Source organism: Lissotriton helveticus, chromosome 1_2 (genome assembly GCF_964261635.1).
Source record: "Lissotriton helveticus chromosome 1_2, aLisHel1.1, whole genome shotgun sequence".
NCBI classification, from domain to species: domain Eukaryota; kingdom Metazoa; phylum Chordata; class Amphibia; order Caudata; family Salamandridae; genus Lissotriton; species Lissotriton helveticus.
Genome location: NC_136058.1, coordinates 394,226,749 through 394,248,053, shown reverse-complemented (window position 1 = coordinate 394,248,053; position 21,305 = coordinate 394,226,749). Strand labels below are relative to the sequence as shown.

General features: G+C 48.5%; 1 protein-coding gene across 1 annotated transcript in view; it reads left to right on the top strand.

Moving 5' to 3' along the window:
* Positions 1-8,617: 8,617 nt before the first annotated feature.
* LOC144807953 (uncharacterized) overlaps positions 8,618-21,305 on the top strand; it is a 57,143-nt gene continuing 44,455 nt past the window's right edge. The window contains exons 1-2 of the mRNA XM_078673545.1: positions 8,618-8,787; positions 15,383-17,337. Coding sequence (XP_078529671.1) covers positions 15,414-17,337 — 1,924 coding nt within the window. The 5' untranslated portion in view covers positions 8,618-8,787; positions 15,383-15,413. The remainder of the gene's footprint in view (positions 8,788-15,382; positions 17,338-21,305) is intronic.

The following is a 21,305-nucleotide window of genomic DNA, read 5'->3' as shown; positions in this document are numbered from 1 at the left end:
CGTGTATTCCACCCAATTTTCCAACCATACACACGAGTGGTACCCTTTATCGAACATCATGAAAGATGCGGGAGTATTCGGTGGCGGAATGACAACACCTTCTCTGGTTCTAATTGGTTTATCCTTTTTGAAATAATTCTTTACTTTATTCACAAGAGATAATTTTCTCTTGTTTCCGTACATAATGTCGTTTTTAACACCTTTCCACTGATCGTTCTCAAATTCCATATATCGAGGATCAGGTCTAGTATGCAGTCTATATGAATGCCACATACGATTCCTTACGAGTGACCTCTGTTTACAAAGTCACTTCCAATCCAAGTGCGTCTTTTATTTTCGTGCGACCAATGAAATGCACAAATTCAAATATTCTCGACCAATGGGTGCGCGGCCTTTTCGCGAGACAGTTCTCACGCTTCGGCACTCACCCCTCCTTTACAATTCCAGCTCCGCTACACACCCGCTGCGTCTACCAATCCCAGCGCGGCACTGAGTGACGTCAGAGCAGCTTCGCGACTGACTCCCTCCTTCACAAGGTAACGGAAACTTTCTTTCTTTCTAAAGTGCTAGTGCTTGGTTATTTCACAACGAATACACATTCGCCACTGTACTCAAGTGTCTAGACAGAAAATAATTTGTTTCACTGCAAGTAAACTACTTCCATTTACTTTTCACACACTACGGATAGATCTCTTCTGCCTACCCTTCACTCATGCATTAGAGAACCTGCTACTTCCCTAGACTCATCCACTTTTCCGGGATATATTCTAAGTCTAAAGTTTCACCAGCGAACCCCTTTGCTATCACTCAAGCTCTGATGAACCTGCTACTCCTTCCGGTGTGACCCTCACTAGGTTGTATCACGATAGAAGGTTTTGCCAGAGAACTCGTTGCTATCATTTATTCAAACATACATTCAGAAAAACCCTAGTTAGTGCTTCCAGTCCTACCTAACCTGCACCAACTTTCCTGGAGCCAGTGACCTCAAAGCAAGTGGATTCTCTTCACCACTTGCTATTCAATTCCCCGGGGATTCCCAACAACATAAAAAAAACTTTACTAACGAATGGGTTAATACATATATCAGTACAATAATAAGAAAAACAATTTAAAACATTTCATAATTTTTCAAAGCAAGGCATTCCATTTGAGTGATCAGTCCACCAAAACGCTTTACTTTTAGCACCAATAGTTTTCTCAACTAGCAGCATCCAACTTTACTAGCTTTACTAGTCCTACCTAACTTTAACTAGTCCCTAACCATTACCTCTGCTACCAGAAAATTACTGATAGAGATTGTGGGTCACCCGACCAACAATTTCACCATATAATTACGGGCCCATAAAATGTAACTCATCATATACATTAATCAGGTGACCTCACAAACCTACCACCAGTAACCCTGATTCCTTCCTATTGTATTCTAGTGTACCCGACTTACCATCCACCGTTACGGGTACCTATGACCACGATAGATCAGGGAGCTAGCTGTGAAGAAAAGTACACAAAAACAAACCCAACTTCATAAACTTTGATATTTTCATAAAATGACCACGGACAACTGAGAAGTTTTAAAAGTTTTATCTAGAATTCGTTTTCTAAGAGCATTAGGCTTACAGTTAAAAGGCAGTCGATAATCAAGATAACAAAAGCATATAACCATAAAGGAACAATGCAAGGGCAACCATTTAGGTTTTCTAAATAATAGTGAGACAGGGAACACGCTAAGTAGAGTTAAAATGTAATTCAAGAATGGACATCTATAAATGGGCAAGCTTATGCACGTATAAAATTACTCTATTTGGACGTACTTCATGAATATAAATGGGAACTTTGGAATCCTAAACAGCTATAAAACGGGTGAAAAGTGGAACACGCTATAACTCTAACAACATTACTTCAAATCGGAATGCAGGGGAAACTTATAAACCACATTTATAATTCATAGACAGTATGGAAAGAATGTGCTCTAAAAGGTAGGGTAACATAGGAACATGCAAGGAGAATAAATGCAATTGACTTTCATATAGTAGACTGCGGAAAGCATGGAAAATTAACGTATGCAAAGGTATGTCTTTATTGAAGCAAAGACAGAAAATAGAAAGGTGCAGTTTAGAGTTCTCAGCGATATATATTTACCTAGAATGGTGTGAAAACCAACCCTGGCCACGGATCAGTCAAGGACAGGAAATACCCCAAGGAAGGACAGTCATCAATGGGACAGCAGGTGCAGAATGGACAACCCAGGACAGGACAGGAAAACCAGATTAGGATCAGGACAGGACCACCAGGATACGACCAGCACCCGCAGTTTGGAAACAACGCCTGCGCTCCACCCTCTCTGCAGCTATCAGTCAGAACCCCGATTGGGTTAGCAAACTCCCCAGCAAAGTGCTCCGCCAGCACTTAAGGTTTAGTAAAACCTTTGAGTCTATGGTCAAATTCGGACAGAGTGCTCTGCAGCGCTCTGTAAATTCAGTCACCTATTGAGTGCGTTGGGTCAGTGACAGGTCAGCTATTCAGACAAGTCGGACAATTTCTCTAGCTAAACCTAGGCTAGTTATACTGTTTTGGGGTCAGTGTACCACCCCCCAATGTTGCAAAGTGTCAGAATTCCCAATTTCGATTGGTCCCAAGGTAGGATAGGTTAACACACCAATCAGAACAGACTTCTGTAAGCCTAAATTTACATTCTAGGGATCCGCCTAGCAAGCTTGGGGTTCCCACGAAAAGTTTCACAGAATACAATAGAGAAATACAAATGTTACAAATGAAGAACAAATTCTGCTCCATCCTCCTGGGTCAGAGGTGGCTTTCGCAGGAGCATCTTGACTGTGGCTGCCAGCTGGCTGAGTTCCACTGCTCAAGGCTACATTTCTCCCTGGCTGCGTGTTCATGCGCAGAAGGGACCTTCAAGATGGTTCTCGTTTCGTTCGGACCCCCCCAATAATCGTGGTACATGGAAAGTAAGCGAAAACAAATTAAAACATAAATAAATGAATGTACTACATATCATGATTTTGTACTTTATATTTATCACTATAAAAATATACTATGCGGTTATAGATTAGAGCAACACACAATAACACGAGAGCATCTGCATGAGCTGCACCACGTTAATACATAAGCAGCCATCTTGAGGTTATTACGCATGCGCACCCTTTCCCTCCAGAACTGCAACTACGTCACGTCACGTGAGTGTGACTAACGCATGCGCAGAAGCAAATTCCAAAACAGCAGCCATTTTAGAAACGAGAGTTAATCGTTTTAGTAAAACACATAGGCGAGCGTCACTAAGATACACACACATTCAAAAATAAAGAGAAATTAGTACAACATACAAATTTTGTTACCAGGTTATGACAGATTCGAGGTTCATGACTCGAGCAAGTCGCGTAATATGCAAATTCTTGCTCTATCACCCGCACCTATTGAAGGCCAAGGATCAGCTGCGGTGGTCGTGCAGTGAGGCCTCGGGTGAAGACACCACCCCTCTATCTGTCCTGACCGTCGAGTCTCCTTGGGACTCCTCTGCAGCTGCCGCCTCCTGTTCCGGGGAGCTCGGATCCTGATGAGAGTCCATCTTCCTTGACTGGGGGGCCTCCGGTGCGGTGGCGCTCACCCTGGGCCTGGGGGGCTGATGAGCCCTAGGATGGAGAGCCAGTGCTTTGTCATCCTACTGTGCAGCGACGCGGGACGACACCTGACTGCCTCCAGGTAAGGGCCTCTGTCCCCCTTCCTTCCCCATTGAGCCCGTGGCGACAAGAGGGCCGTAGACCCCCCACCTGTCAGAGATTCCGCATTCTGGCATCCTCACCTGGCTAACGCTCACTATTCCCTCCATTTATCCAACCGGAAAACCCCAACCCAACTCTGGATGCCTGAGGGGAACCGAGTACATCCCTTCTATGCCCTACAGGCTGTGGACCTTAACACTTACATCAGTATCCTACAGGCAGCAATCTGTAGGAAAGCGGACTGGGGGCGAACACCTGACTTGGCCCAGGGAGCACATGGTTTCCAGCAGCTGCATCCCGTGCCGGGTGTGCAGCTGTCACCAGACTGATCTGGACCGCCCTGACTGCTCAGCGGAACCCAAAGAGGCCAGGACAACTTAGCTGTGGAGGAAAGTAAGTTACTTTATTAGCTCGAGCAAAGGACAGGGTCGGAGAATGGTACAAAGACAATTCTACGGAGACTGCTGCTTCACTCCGCAGCGCACACACAATTATAGCACTAGCCACACCCTTTACATATCTAATCAGAATACAAGTTCCTTATCCGTCTCGGGTGGTGTAATCGTGGCCAGGGAGCATCTGTCAATGATTGCACAATGTACACAGCCTCTGGCTTCCGCGCCCAGATGTCGTGGTCACGGAGCACAACCGTTGGTGGTGGGAGGCTGAACTGCTGACAGTGCACAGGATGTGGCTAAGTCTCTGGCACAACCGGGGGAGAGGTACACAAGCAGCTTCTGGGAATCAGCTCAACCGCAAGGAGCGGGGAGGGCTAAGCAAGTTCTAACAGGGACACAGAAATCAATCCTTCACCAGGTTGCCGAGAGCATGTAAACACAAAATGGAGTCTCAGCGGCTATTTTAAGCACAGTTCAACAGAGAGTGGGGTCAAAGACATGAGGTCAGGGGTCAAAGGCATGAGGTTAGGGGTCAAAGGCATGAGTCAGGGGTCAGCACTTATAGATTTGCTCAAGGATTAATCAGTCTTTTCTTTAAACTCAGCAGGAGGGGCTGACAGTCTCCTCCCTGAGCAGACATTTACAGACCCTCTCCTCCTCATGGGATCTGAGGTCTGTGAGGGTCTGAAAATGAGGATAAGTGCAAGGACCCTCAGTGGCCCCTCTCCCTCCTGCAGGAGGCACAGACCCTCAGGGACCCCTCTCCCCTTTAGGAAGTACAGACTCTCAGGGGCCCCACCCCCTACAGGAGGCAACGACTTTCAGGGCCCCTCCCCCTGCAAGAGGCACAGACTCTCAGGGGCCCCTCTCTGCTGCAGGAGGCACAGACCCTCAGGGGTCCCTCCCACTTGCAGGAGGAACAGACCCTCAAGGGGCCCCTCTCCCCCCTGCAGGAAGCACAGACCCTCAGGGGCCTCTCCATTCTGCAGGAGGCACAGACCCTCAGGGGCCCCTCCCTGCTGCAGGAGGCACAGTTCCTCAGGGGCCCCTCTCCACCCTGCAGGAGGCACAGACCCTCATGGCCCCCTTCCCCTGCAGGAGGCACAGACCCTCAGGGGCCCTTCTCCCCCCTGCAGGAGGAACAGACCCTCAGGGACCCTTCCACCCTGCAGTAGGCACAGACCCACCCTTAGGGGCCCCTCCCCCTGCAGAAGGCACAGACCCCAGGGGCCCATTCCCCTGCAGGAGGCACAGACCCTCCGGGGCCCCTCTCCCACCTGCAGGAGGCACAGACCCTCAGGGGCCTTTCTCCCCCTGCAGGAGGCACAGACCCTCAGGGGCCCCTGCACCCTGCAGGAGGCACAGACCCACCCTCAGGGGCCCCTCCCCCTGCAGGAGGCACAGACCACCAGGGGCCCCTCCCCCTGCAGGAGGCACAGATGGAGACACAGACCCTCAGAGGCCCCTCTCCCCCCTGCAGGAGGCACAGACACTCAGGGGCCCCTCCCCCTGCAGGAGGCACAGACCCTCAGGGGCCCCTCCCCCTGCAGGAGGCACAGACCCTCAGGGGCCCCTCCCCCTGCAGGAGGCACAGACCCTCAGAGGCTCCTCCCCCCAGTAGGAAGCACAGACCCCAAGGGGCCCCTCCCTCTGAAGGAGGCACAGACCCTCGGGGGCCCCTCTCCCCTTGCAGGAGGCACAGACCCCCAGGGGTCCCTCCCCTGAAGGAGGCACAGACCCTCAGGGGCCCCTCCCCCTGCAGGAGGCACAGACCCTTGGGCCCCTCTCCCCCCTGCAGGAGGCACAGACCCTCAGGGCCCCCTCTCCCCCCTGCAGGATGCACAGACCCTCAGGGGCCCTTCTCCCCCCTGCAGGAGGAACAGACCCTCAGGGGCCCTTCCACCCTGCAGTAGGCACAGACCCTCAGAGGCCCCTCCCCCTGCAGGAGGCACAGACCCTCAGAGGCTCCTCCCCCCAGTAGGAAGCACAGACCCCAAGGGGCCCCTCCCTCTGAAGGAGGCACAGACCCTCGGGGGCCCCTCTCCCCTTGCAGGAGGCACAGACCCCCAGGGGTCCCTCCCCTGAAGGAGGCACAGACCCTCAGGGGCCCCTCCCCCTGCAGGAGGCACAGACCCTTGGGCCCCTCTCCCCCCTGCAGGAGGCACAGACCCTCAGGTCCCCCTTCCCCTGCAGGAGGCACAGACCCTCAGGGGCCCTTCTCCCCCCTGCAGGAGGAACAGACCCTCAGGGGCCCTTCCACCCTGCAGTAGGCACAGACCCACCCTCAGGGGCCCCTCCCCCTGCAGAAGGCACAGACCCCAGGGGCCCATTCCCCTGCAGGAGGCACAGACCCTCCGGGGCCCCTCTCCCCCTGCAGGAGGCACAGACCCTCAGGGGCCCTTCTCCCCCTGCAGGAGGCACAGACCCTCAGGGGCCCCTGCACCCTGCAGGAGGCACAGACCCACCCTCACGGGCCCCTCCCCCTGCAGGAGGCACAGACCCCCAGGGGCCCCTCTCCCCCCTGCAGGAGGCACAGACACTCAGGGGCCCCTCCCCCTGCAGGAGGCACAGACCCTCAGGGGCCCCTCCCCCTGCAGGAGGCACAGACCCTCAGGGGCCCCTCCCCCTGCAGGAGGCACAGACCCTCAGGGGCCCCTCCCCCTGCAGGAGGCACAGACCCTCAGGGGCCCCTCCCCCTGCAGGAGGCACAGACCCTCAGAGGCTCCTCCCCCCAGTAGGAAGCACAGACCCCAAGGGGCCCCTCCCTCTGAAGGAGGCACAGACCCTCAGGGGCCCCTCCCCCTGCAGGAGGCACAGACCCTCAGAGGCTCCTCCCCCCAGTAGGAAGCACAGACCCCAAGGGGCCCCTCCCTCTGAAGGAGGCACAGACCCTCAGGGGCACCTCCCCCTGCAGGAGGCTGGGACTGGACTGGACTCACTGCTGGTGCTGACTCTGCCCCCGCTGACCCGGACACGATCACACTGACTTGAAGAGAGGAGCTCAGCCTCCGCTGCTGGTGCTGACTCTACCACAAATGACCCCACACTATCACACCCACAGACCTGAGGAGAGCTCATCTGTCGCCGCTCACCCGGAAGGGAAATTCTTCATGTGCTGACTCTGTCTTTATTACTCTCTGTTATATTTTAGCAATGTTGTAGTTTGTATCATCCATCTCTCCACCAGTGGAACCCTGTAAGGGTGATATAACATGAATTATATTTTAGCTATGTTGTAGTTTGTATCATCCATCTCTCCACCAGTGGAACCCTGTAAGGATGATGTAACATGGATTACATTTTAGCTATGTTGTAGTTTGTATCATCCATCTCTCCTCCAGTGGAACCCTGAATGGGTGATGTCACATGGATTATATTTTAGCTATGTTGTAGTTTGTATCATCCATCTCTCCACCAGTGGAACCCTGTAAGGATGATGTAACATGGATTACATTTTAGCTATGTTATAGTTTGTATCATCCATCTCTCCACCAGTGGAACCCTGTAAGGATGATGTAACATGGATTATATTTTAGCTATGTTATAGTTTGTATCATCCATCTCTCCACCAGTGGAACCCTGTAAGGATGATGTAACATGGATTATATTTTAGCTATGTTGTAGTTTGTATCATCCATCTCTCCACCAGCGGAACCCTGTAAGGATGATGTAACATGGATTATATTTTAGCTATGTTATAGTTTGTATCATCCATCTCTCCACCAGTGGAACCCTGTAAGGATGATGTAACATGGATTATATTTTAGCTATGTTATAGTTTGTATCATCCATCTCTCCACCAGTGGAACCCTGTAAGGATGATGTAACATGGATTATATTTTAGCTATGTTGTAGTTTGTATCATCCATCTCTCCACCAGCGGAACCCTGTAAGGATGATGTAACATGGATTATATTTTAGCTATGTTATAGTTTGTATCATCCATCTCTCCACCAGTGGAACCCTGTAAGGATGATGTAACATGGATTATATTTTAGCTATGTTATAGTTTGTATCATCCATCTCTCCACCAGTGGAACCCTGTAAGGATGATGTAACATGGATTATATTTTAGCTATGTTGTAGTTTGTATCATCCATCTCTCCACCAGCGGAACCCTGTAAGGATGATGTCACATGGATTATATTTTAGCTATGTTGTAGTTTGTATCATCCATCTCTCCCATGGAACCTTGTAAGGATGATGTAACATGGATTATACTTTAGCGATGTTGTAGTTTGTATCATCCATCTCTCCCATGGAACCCTGTAAGGATGATGTAACATGGATTATATTTTAGCTATGTTGTAGTTTGTATCATCCATCTCTCCACCAGCGGAACCCTGTAAGGATGATGTCACATGGATTATACTTTAGCGATGTTGTAGTTTGTATCATCCATCTCTCCCATGGAACCCTGTAAGGATGATGTAACATGGAATGTTGTTGTATGAAAACCGCAGTTGGAGAAGGGCTGAGCGCCTTGCTGGCTGCTCCTGGTGGGGCTGTATTACTGATGTACTCTTGTTCTACAATAAATATTCTTGAAACATCTCAACAAGCTTGGAGTGATTCCTAGACTCACAGGCCAGGGATAAGCAGCGTGTGCTGACCTGGAAGTGAAACTGTTCAGTTTCTTACAGCAGAGGAAGGTGAGGAGAGGAGGGCCCGAGGGAGGGGGGAACAGAGGAGGGGGGCAGAGGGGGGAGGGGCAGAGGAGGAGGAGAGAGAGGAGGGGGCGAGAAGGGGGCGAGGTAGGGGAGTGGGGATAGAGGGGGAGGGGGAAATGAGGAGGGGGCAGAGGGGGGATTGGCAGAGGTGCAGGGAGGAGGGGAGTAGAGGGGGAAGGAGGGGAGCCAATAGGGGGGAGAAGGGGGGCAGAGGTGGAGGGAGGGGGGGTAGAGGGGGAAGGGGGGATAAGAGGGGTAAGGAGGGGGGTGGAGGGAGGAGGAGGGGGCAGAGGGGGGAGGGGCAGAGGAGGAGGAGAGGGAGGAGGGGGCGAGGAGGGGGAAGGAAGGAGGAGGGGGCCAGAGGGGGAGGGGGAACAGAGGAGGGAGAGGAGGGGGCAGAGAGGGGATAGAGGGGGGAGGGGCAGATGTGGAGGGAGGAGTGGGCAGAGGGGGAGGGGCAGAGGGGGAGGGGCAGAGGAAGGTGAGGAGAGGAGGGCCCGAGGGAGGGGGAACAGAGGAGGGGGGAGAGGGCAGAGGAGGGGGAGGATTGGGAGGAGGGGCAAAGGAGAGGGAGGAAGGAGGAGGGGCCCAGGGCAGAGATGGGAGGAGAGCCCAGAGCAGAGGTGGGAGGAGGGGCTGGAGCAGAGGAGGAAGGAGTGGGAGGGAGGTGAGGGGCAGGAGGGGGGAGGGGTCGCTGGGGCAGAGGTGGGGGCAGGGGAGGGGGGCTGGGCAGAGAATGGGGATGGGGGCCAGAGCAGAGAGGGGAGGATGGGCTGAACAGAGGAGGGGCTGGTGCAGAGGAGGGGGAGAGGCCTGTGCAAAGGAGGGGGGAGGCCAGGGCAGAAGAGGGAGAGGAGGGGGCCAGTGCAGAGGGAAGAGGAGGGGCCAGTGCAGAAGAGGGGGAGGAGGGGGCCAGGGCAGAGGAAGGAGGAGGGGCCAGGGCAGAATAGGGGGGAGCAGGGCCCGAGGCAGAGGACGGGGCAGGGGGAGGAGGGCCCAGGGCAGAGGAGAGAGGGTGAGACTTGGGTGGACCTGGGCAGAGGTGTGGGAAAGAGGAGGGAGGCGGGGCCGGGGCAGAAGAGGGGGAGGAGCCGGGGCAGACGAGGGGCTGGGGCAGAGTGGGGGAGGGGCCAGGGCAAAGGAGAGGGAAAGGGGAGAGGGTGAGACTTAGGTGGGCTGGGGCAGAGGTGGGGGAAGTGGGGGGAGGAGTGACTAGAGCAGAGGGGGAGGAGGAGCCGGGGCAGAAGAGTGGGGGTGGAGGGGCCGGGCAGAAGAGGGGGAAGAGGGGCCGGACAGAAGAGGGGGAGGGGTGAGGGCCGAAGAGAGAGGAGGAGGGCCCTGGGCAGAGGAGGGAGGAGGGCCCGGGGCAGAAGGGGGTAGGAGGACCCAGGATGCAATCATCCCTCCTTGCATATGGTCCAATCAGTATTTGATCAGTATTTGATCAGCGTTTGTATTCCAGTAGATTTTTCTAACTTGATCCACAAGCAGCAAATGAAACCATACACACATGACGACACATTAATACAGAGCAAGTGTTATCAACACTCTCACAATTCCACCCCGCCCCTCTTCCCATCAATTGAAAACATTCTCTCCAAAGAAAAATAATCCACTCTGTGGCTCAGACAGGCTAGTTATAAACCGCTAGGTAGAAATAATGAGAGGTACCCCTTTAAATTAGAATCAAGGGAAGTAGGGTTAACCAACCAATAGACAAAGGATATTCCCTTGAAAAATATACAATGAAACAATTTGAAACTCCAAGCAAGTAGTTCAATACATAAAATCAACAACAATTATGCAAAAAAAAAATTTGTATTACAATTTATTAAATTACACAATTTATTTAAAATACCAAGTGGACAATAGCACCACTTACACAAATAAAACCAGTTAAAAAAAATTTATTAAGACAAATGATCAAAATACATGGGGTTCAAGATTGACCTGCAAAATTGAAACAAATTACAAGGACAGACAACAGTGAGACATTCAATTGTGCAATACTGAGTGTATATTCAAACTCTATCTGACCCCCATATGTTATGCTAGTTATAAACCGCACCAGACCAGACCAGTTCCCTGGTACAAGAAGGTGAAACCTGCATTGCTTCGACACTGGCGGGAAAGGGATAATAAAGTCCTCTTAATAGGAAAATAATTTTAAAAAATTTTTTATATCCTGAATGATTTGTTGCCCCCAGATGAAATGAGAACTTCCCTGACTCCTATCGAGGCATTTTGTGACAATCTAAATACTTAACAAAAAAATTCTTCAAAGATAGTATAAACAAATACAGCAGCAGTAATTCTGAAGTCAAATCAAATCAAAACGAGCTTTATTCGATGTTAGGCATGTACAATCATAAAAGCAGTCAATTAAAAACATCTCATCTTACTTCTGAAAATACAATGGTGAACATAAATATGTACAAGTTCATAAAACAGTTCATTTACTGTCGCTATTTCCAGTTCGTCAACATAAAAATAACACATCCCATATATTTTCTGTCAGACACCTAACATTTAAAATGTTCCTTGCTCTCAGTATGCTTTTTAGGAAATCCACCATCGTTCCAATGCGATAATAGTTATCCGACATCTGTAAATACAAAAGAGCTGGATGGCATTGTGTCCACCCCCCCTGTTTTCATAGAGGTATAATCCATCTACGTCGTTCATTTACGTAAAATTTACAGAATAGGATTACATGGATAGTTGTATATGGAGAGATATTATCGCAGGGGCACGGGTATTATTCCCTTGACCAATTGTTCATGTTTGGGTGACTAATCAAATGATGGAAGGTCCCAAATCTAAAACATGTTAACACGTTCCCATGGTATCCCCCTATACAGCACAATAGATACGGTTGGATGTTATACGTTATACTAATTATTTGGTGCTGAACCACCATACGTTTATTCATTTCCAGAGCTTACCTGTTCTCTTCCAGGAAAGTCATAGAAGCATTTTTGTATTCCTTCTGATGTATGGGATTCATTGCTTCAGGTAGGCTAAAGTATTCTGGATGCTCAATATCCTGCATAAAGTTTTTTACATATTTTAGCCAAGTAATCTTGCTGGCATGGTCTAATTTCATTGCATCAGTTAGGATTTCCTTATTTAGGCCTGTGCTGGTGGAGGTCTAAATTCTATGCCAGAGCAGCACAGGTTGTACCTTTATTAAGTCTGAGATGTATGATACACCTAACTCGCTGTGGCAGTTAAAAACTGGGGTGCTGGTGGGAACTGTCAATATAAATCTTAAAGCGTTTTCAACATGTTGGAATGGTGCACAATCGTGAAATCCCCATATACCCGCCCCAAAGGTTGCTATGCTCACGCATTTATCCTGGTAGATTTTCAGGAGAATTTCCGGCGGCCTTTTGCCCAGTTTTTCGTAAAATGAATTCAGGCCGCAGTAGACTTCATAAACAAAAGGCTTCTAGTCTTGTTCACTTGAGTCCAAGACCCAGTACAGTTAAATAGGACACCCAGATATGTAAAAGAGTTAATAGGTTCCACCCTGCTCCCTGAAGCTTGAAAGCTTCTACACTTTTGTTTCCCTCTCCCACAAGTCATTATAAAGCTTTTCTTTGCATTCATTTTCAAACCCAGGTTGTCCATAACACTAGTATAAAAAGTAAGACCCCCATGTAAACCAATCTGTGTATGTGCCATAAGTAACGCATCATCCGTGTAGAGAAGGGAGACTATCGGACGCTTATTTACATATGGCGGGTCCCTAGCGTTTGACACCTACTCCTGTTCCAATGCGTTGGTATAAAGAGTGAACAGGAGTGGTGCCAAAATGCATCCTTGCCTCACTCCCCTCTCCACTTTGAACAGTGCGGTACACTCTCCCTTAAGTCCATAACAAACTTTAGCTGTGGCACCAGAGTATTACTGTCTTAGAAACTGGATTAGTATTGGGTCGACCTTGAGATCACTAAGAATGCCCTACAGTGTACTGTGTATAATGCCGTCAAATGTGGCTGTAAGGTCGACGAATGCCAAATAAAATGTCCCTGATTTAGCCTGAGTGTTCTTTCCAATTAAAATACTAAGATTAAGAGCATGCTCGTTGATTCTGAAACCAGATCTAAAACCACAGTGTACATCACTTAAAATATTATTTTCTTCTGCCCGTGTTTGCAACCAATCTAAAACAATCCTTCCTGCTACTTTCATAAGTGACTCTAATAAGGATATCGGGCGGTAGCAGGCGCGATTTTCCCTATTCCCCCTTAAAATTGTGGGACAATGATCGATTCGCACCATGTATCTATAAATGCTTTTACACAGCATGCTCATAAAACCTGTGTTAATATTGGGGACCACAGCTGCGGAATTGACCTAAATACATTAATTGTTACCCCATCCAGGCCTGGGGCCTTGCCACTCTTGCTTGCATTTGTGGCCATGGTTACATCTTCCAGCATGATATAAAAGTCAATAGGCAGAAAACCCTGGTGGTCCCCAGCCCCCTGCCCTCCCCCCTGCCCCCCCCCCGAGCACTAGCATGCAGTCTGTTTCCCTCTCTGTGGCATTCAGTAATTCAGTAGGGAGTAAACATTTAAAAAGAAGCCCACCCAAGTTTTTTCATCAATTGCTACCTCAATGGAAGGCGCATCGGGCTTGTTAGTAAAAAAAGGTGCGTTCACGCCATGCCAAAATAGGGAGCTGTCTTTACTTGTTGAAGCTTCTTTAAGATTCTCCCAAGCCTTCTCTTTCATTTCATGTATCCTAGTTTTTCTAGCTTCATTGTACAGCTTCCTACATTTCCTATTTATCTCCTTATCTCTTACTTTCTTATGTAAGGCTATATTTTCTGAAGTCAAGTCTGAAAGAACTCAACCACCTTATCCTTGTTTGAAGAAATAAACAAGCTTCATGTATTTGTGATCAAGGTCAAATCCGGGTCACCAATGACCTTGCCCTCCAGCAGTCATGGAATCTCTGACCTCCCAATCAATCAATCAATCAGCATTTATAAGGCACACCCCTAATGGTATCTGGACGCTGAGGCTGCTGTGTCTCCGTCGAAAAGCGAGGTCTTGAGCAATCCCCTGCAGAGCGTTTTCATCAATTCAGCAGCTCAAGCTGTCGTTCCAAGTGCGTTTCAAAATTCTGTAGAGCTCACGATACTGAAAAACCAGGGAGAAGTCCCAGATTTAACCAAGAATTATCAGGTAATACCTCTGCTCCCTTAACCTGCAAAAACTATTGGTCAGAGAACTGTCTTCAAGAGGTTCCAGGCTTTATAAATACACCAGCTCTCAGATAATTCTTATCAATGGAATGTCAGCCTCACCATTCCAGTCTCAAAATATGATGCAATTTGATGATTACTTGATGAGGTTGAATCAGCTAAAACTGAATATTGACCAAACTGAGATTGTAATTCAAAAGAATAAGACCAACGTTTGGAAACAACTTTACTCACCAACAAAAATGAGATTGACACTGGAGCCTAAACCCACAGCTAAAAGCTGCTGAGTGATAATCGAAAGTATTCTTAGCAAGAAACAGCTGCTGGAGCAGTAGGATCTACATGCAGATTTATGCTGAAACTGCTTAAGAAACTAACCCCACTCCTCCCACTTTAGACAAGAAAAGCAATTGCGGCGGCAGCAGTCCTATCTAGATCGCATTATGCCAACCGAGTATATGTAAGATTACCCAATAACACCATTCATAGACTACAAGTAATTCACAGCGACGCAGCTTGTTTACTACATCATCTACCGAGGTGGACACACGTCACACCTATATTGAAATAACAAATCCAGTCTAAGACCCTCTGCCTCAGCCCTAAAGGGTTGAGAGGTCTAGCCCCTCACTTCATTGCAAGATACACCCGCAAAAAAATTACGATCTCACTTGAATTCACTTGCTATTCCGAAATTACAGAAGATCAGATCAGGTGGACGCAGCTTTGTGGTACAAGCTCCTTCCATACGGAGCTCTTTCCCAGCTAAATCCATTTGAATCTAACTTCAAGTGTTTTCCCAGAAATCTAACAGCCCACAAGCCTGCTCATACCACATTCTTCCCTGGTCTGATTTGTTGTCTTCTCTTTTGCATATTTCTGATTCCGTTCCAAGAAACCCCAGGTTGAACATGCTCTCTTTATATGTAGAGACATAATAAGCATCTTGTAAATCCTGTAGAGGTTTGGTATGTTGGTGCGTGCTTCCGTCACTGAACTGAATATTGCAAAAGAGAGGTGTACAGTGCAAGTGAGAATGAAAGAGCAGTCTTGTCTGCTAGGGTATTATAAACCTTTCATTGCTGCAAGGCTGTTACAGTATAAATTATTTTCATAAATGTGTGAAATTTGAGCAGACCAAGGAACACACATGTTGGAAATACATTTCAAATCAGTGCGTTTCATAATATATGAACTATGTTATGGATATTGTTATATTTTAATGATTTAATTTTTTTCTGGTTTTAGAAATTCGCAATTTCCTCTGATCACACTGGGGTTGGTGAGACGGGAAGGAGTATTTTGGCCTAGTGGTCCTGTGATAACGTGTTATCTTTTCTCTTTTCCTCTCCTCTGTAGACACTTGAGACTTGAATATCAGAGTACCAGAATGGAGAGAAGACGGGCTCCAGGAAAGAAAGTGACAGCGCAGTGTTCACGTGAATCTCTCCATGACATCTCAACTTCAGGATCCCGAAATGATGCTCAGAGGGACCAGGACCTGGAACCGCTTTCGGAGAACCTGCCCCACATTATCCTTCTATCCATGCTGGAGGAGTTGGAAGCCAAACTGGATAACTTGATGAATGCTGTGGAGGACGTACCTTCTAGAGTCGCTGGGCTGATTAAGAAAATCTGGATAGAAAAGGATCAATGTTACCTAGATAATGATATGGTGTCTTTGGAGATGGTCTCTTCAGCGAGCATTAGAGATTGTACTGTTAGCCGGTCTCCTGCGACACCTCAACTGGACAGGCCAGGGGATCCGAGCTTGTGTCTTCAGACAGTGTTTTCTGATAGGCATGCACCAAAGCAGGACTGTAAGCTCTCTTCTCCGACTGATGTTCAAGTGCGTCCATATGAGCCAAACCTTTGTCTACAGCCAGTGTTTCCCGATCGTTGTGACCCACGGGAGGACAAGTGCTTGCAACCTGGGTTTCCAGATGTACACGAGTCGAAGCGAGACCAGTGCATGCAGCCTGGGTTTCCAGATGTACATGAATCACAGCAGGACCAGTGCATGCAGCCTGGGTTTCCAGATGTACATGAATCACAGCAGGACCAGTGCATGCGGACTAGGTTTCCAGATGTACACCAGTTGGAGCAGGACCAGTCCATGCAATCTGGGTTTCCAGATGGAAATGGACTACAGCTGGATTGTACTCTATCCAGATGCTCTCAGATGGATCCTCCAGGCAGATCACTGGAGGCAAACCTGTGTCTTCACTCAGAATTTGTGCTTGGCCAGGCACCAGAGCAAGACCAGAGCATACAGTCAGCGTTCCCAGAAGAGAGAGAACCAGATGGGCACCTGAAGCAAGAACCATCCCCGTTGTCTGCTAATAGCTGGGACCAGCAACAGAACCTCTACTCACACCCAGTATTTCCTGAAGGACATGAACCACAGCAAAACCACTGTATACAACCTGCGCTACCAAATGGGAAGGAACATGATGATCCCTTGGAGGAAGAATTTATGTGTTTTGTTTTCCAAGTTTCCCAGGAGAACCGCAGCCTACAACCCGTGTCACCTGATGGGATGTCATCAGACGAACACATAGAGTCTGGGCTATTGTCCTTGGATGAGTTGGGGTCACAACAAACCCAGCGCCTACAGCAACACCTATGCTTGAAGCAGGAACGTCCTTATGCGCAGGATCCAAATGTGAACTACGAGCTGGAATCTATGCATCCTGAGGCACTGGAACGAGAGCAGAAAGATGAGCTAGAACAGACCTGTGCAGATGCACTGGGTTCAGATCAGAACAACACGGTGGAACCACTGCACACTGCTGCACTGGATCGAGAGAGAGAATCGGTGCTTCCTGAAGCACAAAAAACAGATCAGATCAACACGGTGGAACAACTGCACACTGCTGCAGTGTTTCGAGAGAGAGAATCGGTGCTTCCTGACGCACAAAAAACAGATCAGAACAACACGGTGGAACCACTGCACACTGCTGCACTGGATCGAGAGAGAGAATCGGTGTTTCCTGAAGCACAAAAAACAGATCAAAACAACACGGTGGAACCACTGCACACTGAGGAGCAGGATTCAAATCAGAACTGCAAGCTAGAACCAGCTTGTACTGATGCACAGGGTTCAGATCCGAGCTACATACTCGAACCACTCCATCCTGAATCACAGCATCAACATCAAAACTGCAAGGCAGAACTGCCTGAAGAACAGGGTCAGCCTGTGCCTCAATCATACCTAGAACTGGACACAATTACTGCAGATGAAGACGCCCCCTCAGACTCAATGGAGACAGGACCAACACAGTCACATTTATTGCCATCCAAAGCCACCCCAGGTATGTGTTTCACTATAAATGGACACACGGAAGGCATACTAACACATGTAACCTCTTTAGAATGCATATGGGCAGATTTTAGTAAGTCTCCGAGGGAATTAATATGGTTTGGGTGGGTGGAACCCCCTGAGAGATACTGACCCCCAGAGTACACAGGGTGCAGATGTGTCCCTGCACACTTCTCTGGTTCCACCCAGGACTGCATCCTTCCTGTGCAGAAACAGGCCTGGTGATGGGACTCTGCATGAGACAAATAGGCCAGTAGCTCTCGTCCTTCCTTGTTCGTCCCCATTCCAGGCTGAGGAACTGGAAACGGCGCTATTCATGGGAGGAATTATTGGCTGGAATCAAACTTATTAGTCTGATGCAAGTGATGTGGTGTTCATTGAAAATAGCAGACATGCGCAGTCTAGAGAGGAAACTGTTTCCTGTTGCACAGTTACAGTGGGTAAAACTCACTCATCTCCAGTTCCTGATATAAAAATCCTAGCCTGTATTCAGCCTCAACAGTTCTCTAGGAGTGCACACCTTCTCCTGATAGACAGTTACACAAAGTGATTTGTTATGTGTCACTGGTGAGTTCACCCTCCCAACCTCTAGCTCAGTCTCAAGTGTGTTATGAATTGTTTTATGCGCAGACAAAAGTAGCGATCTCCCTACAGCAACATCCTGCCTTTAGCAAACTCTTTTTTTTTTTAAACGAACTTTATTCGTGAATGTACAATCATCACAGTTGAGTGTAATCATTATGGCAAATTTACAGTACAACACGTTTTTCATTTTTCTCCCCAACTCCACACACATATCGTAGCATCCCCGTCTAGTACATAACTTCCCAGTTGTGCATACAGTAGGGAGTGACTCTGTTTACTGCAGGGTTTATGTATGCCCACCCACACGCTCCCCAACTATCCCTCCCCTTCCCTGCCAACTATGGTGCTCCATTTCTCCTAGCCGGTCTAGTTTTTACTCCCCTGCTTTATCCACTCCCCTCCAGAAATATTGAGCCGCGATTCTACCAACCCCCCTGGTGCAATCCGTGGGTCCGTTTTGATCCACCCACTTCCCTCATGGCCTCAATGCATTCAGGTGTCCCGGGACGGCGGCTGGTCCTTGTCCGCCATTTCCAATAGCATGACCTCCCAGTCCATCGCTAGCGGGGCTTTCCTCCTACCACCTTCTTCCTCCTTCCTGAGGGCTGCCCCTTCTATTCTGCCCCACTTCATAACATCCGCTCGCCATGTTTCTATCCTAGGCGCCCTCGTGGACTTCCACTGCATAGTGAGTTTCCTAATTGCTAAGAGGAGGCAGCAAACTCTTTAAGTATGTAAAATGTCATCGCATCATGAGTTAGGGTTTACACACCCGTAGTGCGAGTTATGGATTGTGGTTCTAACTAGAACTTGCATATTGCAGTGGTTTGATCCGTTTTAAGTTTTAACTATAAATGCTCTTTACCCTTGATTTTTAAGCGATTTTTTTTTTTTAAGATCCATTAAGGTGTAACAAAACCAACTATAATTTCACTTTAACCTTATTCAGTGAAAATATATTAGGGATAAAGTACCTCCGGCCACACATTATAAGGATATTGCATGTCAGCGAGGCGTTCCATAACTATATAGAGGAGCGAGGCCGAAGGCAGAGTTAATTTATAAGGTTATGTGACTCCGAGGTGACTTGCAGTAATCTTATAATGTGCGCCAGGTGGTACTTTAGCTCATATAATGCATGTTCACACCATCACCTTTACCACAAACCACTTAAAACCTTGTGCGCAGCTCTTTCATATGAAAGAGCAATTACGTTTGCAAACATGAAGAATAAAAATAAAGGCTCTAGTGCAAAGTTAAACACATAAATGTAAATTGTAAAAAAAAATTTACATTGATACTTGTATAGCGCGCTACTCACCCACAAGGTTCTCAAGGCGCTTGTACGAATAGCGCTGTGGAACCCATCCTGGCTTTCCCTGTGAGGTGTCCACTCCTGGGCACCCCCAAGGTGGAGGCCAGGCATCCTTAGAGTTGTGGGGGCCGTTGTGGAGATTAAGCAAGCTATTGCCCAGAGTTGCAGAGTGGGACTCCATGATTGGAATAGGCCCCGAGGCGAGAATTATCAGGTCCGTGGAATTTTTTAGCCCAAGACCCGCCGAGGCGGGGAATTGAGCCCTGGTCCCGGGCTAGACCTCTGCATCAGGGTCTGCCGCTCTAACCATTGAGCCACACTTCTCCACCCATTGAGCCACACTTCTCCACACATCAAAAACCTGTGGGATATTTTTTGCACACAGATATTAGAAACAGTTCAATACAAGTCATAAAAAAAGCTGCAGTACCTCGGAACATGTAGAAACATGCAGAAAGATTCCATGATTCCACCTTTCCTCTATCTAAGGAGTTGAATAAATAATCGTGTTCTCTCTGTTTGTCACAGTAAGCTAGCAAAATAGAGCAAAAGAAAGAAAATCAACGTTCCATTTGTTGCTTTAAACCGCTGCTTCAATTATGTTTTGTTAGACCTAGCATCATTTGTGTGGGTCTCCCTTCCTCTTTTTGCTTCCTATCTTTTATGTTGGCTGGATTTAGATGCTCTGGACACCGTGCTACTGCTAATCATTTGTGCCACAGCACAAATGCTCCCTGTGTAAAGATGACTGTATGAATTAGGATAACCATAATGCCCAGCTCTGTGTAGCATGTTCTAATAGCGAGTTACCCTCCATTTCACTGTTACCATCGTGAAGCTATCCGTTCTCATAAGCCAGAATGGGCAGGTTGACGATAACCTTCTATAATCCTATCTTACCCCCAGAACCTGATAGGAACATCAAGTTTGATATGTTTATGCTCAGGACATTGAGATACACCTTGTAGTAAGAACCATTTATATATCCCATGTTCGAAAACGGCTCTTTTGGAAATGATGGTGTTTTCTTGCCTGAGCTTTCCTGTAGGCTTTGCTAGTATATATATTGGGCGTCTGTTTTTGGAGCAGCGGGACCAGCTGGGTCAGACCTGGCTGGAGAGAGAGATCAGTATTCAGAGCATGGGGAGGGGTGACTCTTTGATCTGAGCAAGGCCGTGCCTGGCAAGGTGAATGATGGCTCCACCCCCCCCCACACACTGGGCGTCTGATAGGAGACCCCGGCATTCTGAAAGGGCAAGATGCCGCCTCATAAACTAAGTTCTCCCCGACCCCACCGAACTGGTTCTGACTGGATTGAGTGATTTGTGGCTTTAGAGAACAAAGACTTTTTAGGTATAAAACACGGCCCTGGAACCTCGTCCAGGTGTGTTCCTTCTGGATGTCAAGACGAAACTCTGTCCGAGTGAACAGAGGAAAGGGCTTTTGAAACTTTCACCAATCTTTCTGAAGAAACTACTCGAGGGCCTGAATCGAGAGCGCCTCCTGCCGAAGTCTCAGGGATATTAGACTTCACCCCGTCAGCCGTCGGAATTCCTGTGTGAGGAATTCTGCTTGCAATCCGGATTCTCTAGTTCTACTATGAGGAACGCGGACTGGGAACCTTTGCTAAATCTGTGTGGGACGCTGCAGCTAAGCGAGAGCTGTCACCGCTGAGAGCCTGCCTGAATATGCACCTTCAGAACCTTCGCTGAATCTGTGTGGGCCGCTGCAGTTAACAAAGAGCTGTAGCCACTGAGTGACCAGCATTGTGCCAGCCTTGTCGAGACCATCCTTCATCCTGTGGGCGGCCGTAGCTAAGAGAGAGCTGCTGCCGCTGAGTGCCCTCACCTTTGCCAACTTTGTATCACCGTGATTCGTCCTGTGGGCCACCGCAGCTAAGAGAGAGCTGCTGCCACTGAGTGCCCGCACCTTTGCCAACTTTGTATCACTTTGATTCGTCCTGTGGGCCGCCGCAGCTAAGAGAGAGCTGCTGTCGCTGAGTGTCTGCACCTTTGCCAACTTTGTATCATCGTGATTCCTCCTGTGGGCCTCCGCAGCTA